Source organism: Olea europaea, chromosome 16 (assembly GCF_002742605.1).
Source record: "Olea europaea var. sylvestris chromosome 16, O_europaea_v1, whole genome shotgun sequence".
In the NCBI taxonomy this organism is placed as follows: Eukaryota; Viridiplantae; Streptophyta; class Magnoliopsida; order Lamiales; family Oleaceae; genus Olea; species Olea europaea.
In genome coordinates, this window is record NC_036252.1 from 12,026,152 (window position 1) to 12,037,120 (window position 10,969).

A 10,969-nucleotide genomic window follows, 5' to 3' on the forward strand; every position below is an offset into this window, starting at 1 on the left:
AAAACAATCCACATACTAATATTGGACGATTCAATGGATTCTTTCAATCTATTCTAAAGAAATTTATAAGTATAGGAAGAAATTCTCTTAAATAGAGAGGGTGTTTGGTAAGAATTAAATTAAAATTTTTTAATGAAGGGTGATAGAAGTTTTTGAAATATGTGGTTGAAAAGTTGTGGTACCCATGAAAGATGTGATTAATATTGATTATTGGATTTTAACTTATATAAAAATTAAATTTTAATTCAAATCAAACATGCTCAGAAAATTTTTCTCTTTTGAACCATATTTCGATTTGGACAGCGTGTACCTATCTCTGGACCCGCTATGTGGAATTCACAAGTTGACAGGCGACAAGGCAGATTTGGGTCCGCACTACTAAAAAATATTCTATTGAAAGTTATCTTCTAACACGTGAATCGTGATGGTACAGAAAACTCCAATCTTGACTGGGGTCGGAAATTCACTCGATTGTTGTCATGACAGTGAGTTAAATATTTGTTAAAGCTAGGAGGCAAAATCGGAACTTGCACATAGACACTCGAAAAAGGATGCATATTGATAAACGTGTTGAGTTGCTGAACAAAAAAAATACTATCAGAGAGTGACCCCATCCTGTTGCTGTGGATATGCATTCCAGAAGCATCTCCATGTAGAATTTCTCTTAAAATAATTATCCAATCTTTACCTTAAAAGCTTCCTTCAATATGTTGGCTTCTTGAAAGAAAGATGGAAAATGAAGAAGCACAAGCTCAGGTGGATATCTGGAAGTATGTGTTGGGCTTTACTGAAATGGCAGTTGTCCAGTGTGCCATCGAGCTTGGAATAGCCGATGTCCTCGAAAGCCAAGATGGCCGCCCCATGACACTCGCGGAGTTGTCTTCCACCCTCAGTTGCTCGCCATCGATTCTCTATCGCATTATGAGGTTTTTGATCCGCCGCAAAATCTTCAAGGAAATTAGCATCGACCAAGAATCAACTGGTTATGTTCAATCACCCCTTTCGCGTCTTCTTATGAGAAAAGGAGACAACAGTATGGCTGCTTTTGTGCTGCTAGAGAGCAGCCCGGTGATGCTTGCGCCATGGCACGGCTTAAGTGCTCGTGCATTAGCAAATGGGGCTTCGGCATTTACGGCTGCTCATGGCGAGGATGTGTGGCGCTATGCAGCGGAAAATCCTGCGCATAGCAAGCTGATTGACGATGCAATGGCTTGCCACGCAAGAGTGGCAATGTCAGCAATCATTGAGAATTATGTAGATGTGTTCAAGGGAATTGGGAGTTTGGTGGATGTTGGAGGTGGAGATGGGACGAGTCTTGGAATTTTGGTCAACAAGTGTCCTTGGATTCGTGGGATTAATTTTGATCTCCCTCATGTGGTATCTACTGCTCAAAATTGGGATGGTGTCGAGCATATTGGCGGCGACATGTTTAAGAAAATTCCAAAGGCTGATGCTGCTTTTCTCATGGTATGCCCTTTCCCCTGCTCCTTCGCCCGCGTTTGAGCCCCACTTTTTGGAGAGAATAGGCCCTTGTTTGAGTTCCATTATTTTTATCAAAATATATTTTTCAACAGTGATATGACCTCATTTCAACCACACATTTTTTATTAAAATAATATTACACGCCAATCAAAAACTTTTCTTTATTTTTAACCGCATATTTCCTATCAATACATTATTCAAAATATATTTTTTTGTCAAGAATGAGGCTCAAACAAGGTTTAGATTTTTTGATAATGATTTTTTGGAAAACATGTGGTTAAAAAGTGGAAAAATTTTAGATTTACGTGAAAAATTATTTTATTGAGATAATGTGTTGATGAAAATGAATTTGAAGAAAAATGAGATCCCCATCCTCAGATGGGGCTCAAACATGTTAAATTTACACAAGTGCCTCTCGAGTAATAAGGCAAAGTAAGCAAAAGTAAGCCCTCTTTAATAAGAGTGTACTTTTACTATTGACATTATTCATCTGATAATATGTTGTAGTGGGTATTGCATGATTGGGGAGATGACGAGTGCATCAACATTCTAAAGAAGTGCAAAGAAGCAATTCCGCGAGACACGGGGAAAGTGATCATTGCAGAGGCTGTGATTAATGAAAAAGAAGAGAATAGGTATAAAGATGTAAGTTTGGCACTCGATATGGTGATGATGGCTCATACCGACAAAGGAAAAGAGAGGACTTGGAAAGAATGGGCGAATGTTCTAACTGCTGCTGGCTTCTATAGGTACACCGTTAAACATATCCAAGCCGTTCAATCTATAATCGAGGCTTATCCTTGACCTTTGGCCATTTTAGACTGTAATATGAATGAATAATTGAGTCATCGAAGATGTGTGTGTTTTCGGGGCCAAATTAATAAAAGTATTGCTTGTGAAGTATGTATTCGTGTATAAGTTGAAATTGATATCCAAAAGAACAATTGTAATGCCTTCTTTATCCCTTCATGTTCTTCCAAGGATCGTTGCTATAGATATCATTCCAACCCAGCATGACCTTCTTTTTAAATTCACTGATATTGAAGTAATCGGATACAAATCTATTTCTCAAGGCTTGTAGGAGGAAGTGAGTAGTTGTAATTATCCCTTTGTTTGGATTGATTATTAGTAATTTTTAGAAAGAATGGTAGTAGGTGTAAGTGTTATGCCCTACATCCAATCGATTTGGGTTGTAAACACTTTTAATATCTTTAATGTATTTAATTTTGGCAAGATCTATTATTTATTTAAATTAATTTTCAGATAAATAATATTAAATAATAGAGTCCAAAAATTCAAGTTTAAGTGATTTGTTAATTATAAGGAGTTGTGATTGTGAGATACAAATTACGTATGATTGGATCTTGAATAATCCGTGGTCGCAAGTAATAATGAGATACGGATATCGCTATTACAGATAGACCATCACGTGTGACATTTCTTACTTGTGAAGTAAGTAACTGATCTCACAAGTTAAAGTATGATGACACTTAAATGAACACGTGGATGTTTTATTATAGAACAAAACATTGGAGACCCCCTAAGAAATTCCACATGGATAACTATATAAGTGTCGGTGGTTAATCTCTAACGTTCGGTAGTGGAATTGGTCATTTGACTTGAGGTCATCATAGGGCCTTGTATGAGGGCAGTCATGCTTTGACGGTGTTGGATGTTGCTCTACCAAAGGCCACTAATGCGGTATTGTTCGGGTATGTTAAGAACCATATGAAGGTTGTGAATGATCAATAGAGAATTCGTCACTCTTAGATAGTAAGAGATTGTGATCTGCATTTCGTTCAATTAAGTCAATAATGAAATCATTGGCCAATATATACACATAAGCCGAAAAAGAGTTTTTGACTCATATTGACTTAATAGTAAAATGAAATATATAATCGATAATCGAGATTGACACACTTCCATATCTCGTAATTGATCGGATTATATTGACGAAGGGATTATAGTTTCATGGTAAACGAACAGGTTTGGTTTTGTCATACCACGTAACATTTCCCGTCTTATAAGTTGCCCTGATACATTGCTAGATGTCAATCTGGGACGGCGAGTGTGAATTTTTGATAAATTAAAAAGGTGTTTTAATTTTTAAGTTTTGATTAGATCAAAATAATATTTCACGTCGTTAGGTATCGTGGTCGGAAACCTGATGGGTGGCACACAAAAGAGAATTGGAAGATTGCAATTTGCCAATTAATTAATTTAACAATCGTTGGATAAATTAATTAATTGGATTGGTTATTTATAGCCCCGAATTAATTAATTGGATTAATTAATTCACGGACCTAATTTAATTAAATTGATTAACTAAATATTGAATCGGACCAGCCCGAGCCCGTTTGGGCTTATATAAATATATGGCTAGGGTTTTAGATCCATATAGATTTCATAATTCTTGCAAGCACAAGATGACAAAACCCTGATGGCTGTAATCTGTTCTCTGTGTAGAATTCATTGGAGTCTGGACAATTAGACAGTTGTAAGAGGTAGATCCAAGTTGCTGAAACAAAGATAATGCAAAGGAATTTGTAAATTCAAGAAAATGTATAACTTTTATCACAGTTCCTATCTAAATACAAAGATGAATACTGGTAGAAATTAAAATTGTTTTTATTTCCGCTGTACATGTTTAAGTAAATTTCCAACAGTGGTATCAGAGTCAACTTTGTATTTGTTTGGAATTGATTTACATGTTAATTAAATTAAAAGTTGATTTAATCATGTTTATTCCTGAATCTAGCAATTATATTGTTTAATGTGCCACCGCCATAGGCACAGTAGCGCGCTGCTTAGCGTTGCTGTGGGTGGCAGGGGACTGCTGCCTTTCAGGCAGCATCCCCTGCCGATCTTTTGGGTGGGCGGCGCCAACAGAAAAAATAAAAGAAAAAAATTTAGCGTTTTCAGTTTTGGGGAAGGTGGAGGCGGGGGCTTCTATTGCAATTAATGTAATTGCAAGCCCCTGCCTGCAATTAAAGATATATGGATGTTTTTGCAATCTTGATAGAGGGGTCTGTCATGCAATTTACGAATTGAGGGACTTGTGTTTTAATTTTGAATTGGGTCAAATTGCAATTTTTTAAAAATGGTTTTAAATTTGAATTCAAAATTGTTTTTGAAATTATGATTTTATTGGATTTGACCCATGTTTCTTATTAGGCCCAAAATTAATGATATATTTAAAATTTGACAACTTTTATATTTTTGTTAAAATTAGATTTTAACTTAAATATTTAATTTTGACCCTAAATTGAATTTTTATTTTATTTGAGAGTTTTGTCCTAAATTAAAATATTAATTCAATTTTATTAGAGTTGGACTCTAATATTATATTAATTAAAATTTGATTTCAATTAATACTACTTTTCCAATGCAAATTAAAATTTAGAGTAGAACTCTAATTTAATAATTAATTAAAATTTGATTTTGATTAAATTATTTCGCCCAATAGCTATGGAATTAGAGTTGGACTCTAATTCGGGATTGAGTTAAATTTTGATTTTAATTAAATAGGCATGTCAATTAAGTTAATTAATTAATATGATTAATTAATTATTTAATTTTTCGATCCAAAATTTTAAATTAGTTTTGATGACTATAATTGCTAGATTTATGAGACATTGTATATAATATTAGATATTATACATAGAAAAAATTTATGTGATAAATATTTATTTATCGATGGTTATGGACTCGACCATATGGATGTATTTAATGATTGATTTACTTCTTGTTGTTTATGGGCATGCGAGCTTTTAATTGTTTTGGATCTACGAGTCCGTTATTATTATTGTTGTTATGGGCCTACGAACTCTTTATTATATTGGACCTGCGAGTCCGTTGTTGTTATTATTATGAGTCTGCGAGTCCGATTTCTTTTAGGCCTGCTTGCTAACTAGTATAGAATACATGTTGCAACTTGACTAATTGAAGGCGCAAGAAAATGAGGAAACCATGGAGATGGTGCAGTGATGTTGATCCAATGTTGTACCCCTGAGGAATTGACCAACTAGTCTTCCCTTTGGCTCGGAAAAACTAGATAGAACAAGTCCATAATCATCCATACTATTATTTATGTATTTATTCGCATAGTTGATGCATGATTAAATATATATATATTTAACACTATGAAATATTTGATATTTGACATCAGCTTGTTGAGTATACTCAAGGCTGGTCTATTAAGGATATGTTTAACACTATGAAATATTTGATATTTCTGAATGATGTGTTTGACTTAACTAAAATTTATCTTTTGTTGATTACACTCAAGGAGATAAGTTTTAGAGACATGTTAAGCTAACACATAAGATGTGTAAAGATAAAAGAGTTGTCAGTTTAATGATTTGAGAGTTGTATGGAGATGGAATTGATAATAATATCTACCTAAATGTTTTATTAAGATTTGTTGAGTACACTCAAGATCTTGATACAACGAATGGGATTCCAGCCCACTGGAAATCAAATGTGGATTCCAATAATTTATATATGAGGGTCATGAATTTATTTTAAGCAGTGGGAGCACGTTTAATTAAAGTCCATAGTGAATTTGTGCAAATGCATTATAATACATATTGATTCTATATTTTTCGTCATTTACAGTTTTTGAATCATGAGTAATCATATGAATTTGAGAAGCATATTAGATGTCAACAAATTGAACGGACCAAATTTTCTCGATTGGCATCGCAATTTGAGAATCGTTCTCAAGCATGAGAAAATATGATATGTCCTTGAGCAGCCCTTTCCAGAGGTATTTACTGAAAATTCCATTGAAGAAGAGGTGGCTGCTTACAACAAACACAGTGATGACGATAACACTGCAGCATGTGTGATGCTTGCAGCTATGTCACCTGAGTTGTAGAAGCAACATGAGGGTATGGATGCTTACATTATGATTTTTCATCTCAATGAGTTATATGATAAACAATCTCGTGTGGAGAAGTATGAGACCTCCTTCAGTCAGTGCTCATGGGTTGAAGATGATTGATTTCATTGAGAAATTAGGTCAATTGGGTTTTATCATAGATCATGAACTAAGTATTGACTTGGTTCTACAATCTCTATCAGATAGTTATTCACAATTCATTATGAACTTCAATATGAATAAGATCGAATGCACACTCCCTGAGTTGCTTAATATGCTTAAAACTGTGGAGCCCAATGTCAAGGCTAGCACTGGCCATGTCTTAACTATTCATTCCTCCAAGGGCACTAAGAGGAAAATCAAAAGAAGTTTTTAGAAAACATCCAAAAAAGTTAAGGGCAATAACAAAGCAGTCAAAGCAGGCAAGGATAATACCAAATCTGATGACCCATCCTATCACTGTGGAGTGAAAGGTCATTGAAAGAGGAACTGCAAGACTGACCTCGCTAGCTTGAAGGGAAAGAAATCTTCTAAAGCTTTTACTTTAGGTATTTTTGTTATCGAGGTTAATATATCTACTTCATCAGCTTCTTGGGTATTAGATACTGAATGTGGATCTCATATTTGTATGAATATGCAGGGACTAAAGAGAAGTAGGCCACTGCAGAAAAGAGAAATTGACCTGCGCGTGGGGAAAGGAGCAAGAGTTGCTGCATTAGCTATAGGCACATACTTCTTACCACTGTCTTCGGGCTTAATATTAGAATTAGAAAATTGCTATTTTGTTCCCGCCATTACTAAAAACATTATTCTATTTCGTGTTTGGACATGAATGTTTTTCAATTAATATTAAGAATAATCGCTGTTCGTTTTATAAAGATGAGATCTTTTATGATTGTGGTGTGTTACAAAATGGAATTTATATTCTTGTTATTGAGTCATCTATTATGATTATAGAAAGTAAAATGCATAAAAGTGATAATCTAAGTCATACATACCTCTGGCATTGCAGACTGGGTCGTATTAACGACAAACGCATTTCTAAGTTACATAAAGATGGATACTTGGGGTCAATTGATTTTGAATCATTTGACAAATGCGAATCGTGCCTATTAGGCAAGATGACAAGTTCCCTTTTACTGGAAAAGAAGAAAGAGCCACAGAATTGCTGCGGCTCAATACATACTGATGTATGTGGACCCATGTCAATCGCCGCTAGAGGTGGCTTCTCTTACTTCATCACATTTACTGATGATCATTCTAGATATGGTTATATGTATCTCATGAAATTCAAGCATGAAGCACTTGAAAAGTTCAAGGAATTCAAACTTGAAGTAGAAAAATAAACCGACAAAAATATTCTCATGCTAAGATCAAATCGAGGTGGAGAATATTTAAAGGGAGAATTTTTAGATTATTTAAAAGAGAATGGGATTCTCTCGTAGTGGACTCCGCCATATACACCGTAACATAATGGTGTATCTGAATGGGGGAATCGCACATTGTTAGACATGGTACGATCAATGATGAGCCATGCAAACATTCTAAAATCATTTTGGGGTCATGCACTAATTGCTGCATGCTACACACTTAATCGTGTCCCATCTAAATCGATCGATAAAACTCCATACGAGCTATGGAGAGGAAAAATACCAAATTTATCTCACATGAAAGTTTGGGGCTGTGAAGCTTATGTAAAGCGAAATGAATCAGATAAGCTTGAGGCTAAATCTAATAAATGCATATTTGTGGGATATCCAAAAGAGACAATTGGATATCAGTTTTACAATCCCATTGAGAAGAAGGTGTTCATTTCAAGACATGCCATATTCCTAGAGAAAGAGTGTATTCTAGGAGAGGGTAGTGAGAGCAAAATAGAACTTGAAGAAGTTCAAGAATCTACAATTATTGTTGACCAATTAGATGAACCTGAGTTTGATCCCACACCTGTTGACAGACAGACTCTTGATCAGGATGTAGAGAACCCTGAGGACACTCCAGCTCAGCGTAGATCAAGTAGGATCATTCGACCTCCCAGAAGGTACGAATTCACGATTACTAATTAAGTATTATTAGTCGAGGATGATGAACCTACAAATTACGCAGAAGCGAAGTCAGGTGTTGACTCGAAGAGATGGCAAGAAGCCATGAAATCCGAAAAGAACTTAATGTATGAGAACAAGGTTTGGACCTTGGTCGACCTTCCGGGTGGGATAAAACCGATAGGTTGTAAATGGGTTTACAAGAAAAATGTCGATGTGGATGGAAATGTCCATACATACAAAGCAAGACTAGTAGTGAAATGTTACACACAAAGACAAGACGTTGACTTTGATGAAACCTTTTCTCCTGAAGCCATGCTAAAGTCCATTCAGATTTTACTTGCAATAGTTGTATACGATGATTTTGAGATATGGCAAATGGATGTCAAAACTGCTTTCTTTAATGGAAACTTACAAGAGGAGGTGTACATGACACAGCCTGAAGGTTTTGAATCCAAAGAAGCCAACAAAGTATATAAGCTAAATCGATCCATTTATGGATTAAAGCAAGTCTCAAGGAGCTGGAATCTTCGTTTTGATGAAATAATCAAAAGGTTTGATTTTATCAAAAATGAAGATGAACCGTGTATTTACAAGAAAACAAGTGGGAGCGCGGTCGTATTCCTAATATTATATGTCGATGACTTATTATTAATGGGAAACGACATCCCAATGCTTCAATCGGTAAAATTATGGTTGTCAAAGAATTTCTCCATGAAAGATATGGGAGAAGCAGCGTATATCTTGGGAATCAAGATCTATAGAGATAGATCTAAAAGATTACTAGGCTTATCCCAATCTTCGTACATAGATAAAATCTTGAGAAGATTTAATATGGAAGAGTCTAAGAGAGGTTTATATCCCATGTCACATGTGATTTACCTCTTAAAAGATATGTGTCCTAAAACACATGATGAAAGGAATCGCATGGATAAGATTCCTTATGCTTCGACGATAGGATCTATCATGTATGCGATGCTATGTACGAGACTAGATATTTCATATGCTCTAAGTGTTACGAGTAGGCTTCAAGCAAACCTTGGTGAGAAACACTGGATAGCAGTTAAGAACATTCTTAAGTACTTGAGAAGGACTAAAGATATGTTCTTAATCTATGGAGGAAATGAACTAAAGATTCATGGGTATACTGATGCCAGCTTTCAATCTGACAAAGATGATAGCAAGTCTCAATCAGGATATATGTTTACTCTCAATAATGAAGCGGTTAGTTGGAAAAGTTCTAAAAAAGAGACAACCGCTGATTCAACAACAGAAACCGAGTACATTGCTGCTTCTGAAGCAGCGAAGGAAGCTACCTGGATCACGAAGTTCATTAATGAACTTGGAGTCGTTCCTAGCATTGTTGATCCCATACTTTTGTATTGTGATAACAATGGAGCCATGGCACAAGCGAAGGAACCGAGGTCTCATTAACGATCCAAACATGTGCTAAGGGGATATCATCTCATCAGGGAGATTATACAAAGAAATGACGTAAAGATAGAGCGAGTTTCCATAGATGACAATATTGCAGATCCATTGACAAAGCCGTTGTCACAACACAAATATGATCGTCGTGTGGACACTTATGGTATTAGATACATGAGTGATTGGATCTAGTGCAAGTGAGAGTTTGTAAGTGTTATACCCTACATCCAATCGATTTAGGTTGTAAACACTTTTAATATATTTAATTTTGGCAAGATCTATTATTTATTTAAATTAATTTTCTGATAAACAGTATTAGATAGTAGAGTCCGAAGATTAAACTTTAAGTGATTTGTTAATCACAAGGAGTTGTGATTGTGATAAACAAATTACGTATGATTGGATCTTGAATAATCCGTGGTCGTAAGTAATAACGAGATACGGATATCGTTATTACATATAAACCATCACGTGTGGCATTTCTTACTTGTGAAGTAAGTAGCTGATCTCACAAGCTAAAGTGTGATGACACTTAAATGAAGATGTGTATGTTTTGTTATAGAACAAAACATTGGAGACCCCCTAAGAAATTTCACATGAATAACTATTTGAGTGACGTTCGATAGTGAAATTGGTCCTTTGACTTGAGGTCATCATATGACCTTGTATGAGGACAGTCATGTTTTAACGGTGTTGGATGTTGCTCTACCAAGGACCGCTAATGCGGCATCGTTCGGGTATGTCAAGAACCATATGAAGGTTGTGAATTACCAATAGAGGATTCGTCACTCTTAGATAGTAAGAGATTGTGATCTGCATTTCGTTCAATTAAGTTAATAACGAAATCATTGGCCAAGGTATACACATAAGCCGAAAAGGAATTTTCGACTCATATTGACTTAATAGTAGAATGAAATATATGATCAATAATCGAGATTGACACACTTTCATATCTCGTAATTGATCGGATCATATTGACGAAGGGATTATAGTTTCTTGGTAAACGAACATGTTTGGTTTTGTCATACCACGTCACATTTCCCGTCACATGTGTTGCCCTGATACATTGCTAGATGTCAATCTGGGACGGCGAGTGTGAATTTTTGATAAATTAAAAGGGTGTTTAAATTTATCA

General features: G+C 35.3%; 1 protein-coding gene across 1 annotated transcript; it reads left to right on the forward strand.

Annotated features, from left to right (window-relative positions):
* The first annotated feature begins 589 nt into the window (after positions 1-589).
* Positions 590-2,443, forward strand: LOC111412128 ((RS)-norcoclaurine 6-O-methyltransferase-like). The gene is made up of 2 exons (XM_023042905.1): positions 590-1,467; positions 1,990-2,443. The coding sequence occupies exons 1-2, from the start codon at positions 730-732 to the stop codon at positions 2,284-2,286; spliced, it is 1,035 nt and encodes a 344-aa protein (XP_022898673.1). The 5' UTR covers positions 590-729; the 3' UTR covers positions 2,287-2,443.
* The last annotated feature ends 8,526 nt before the right edge of the window (positions 2,444-10,969 follow it).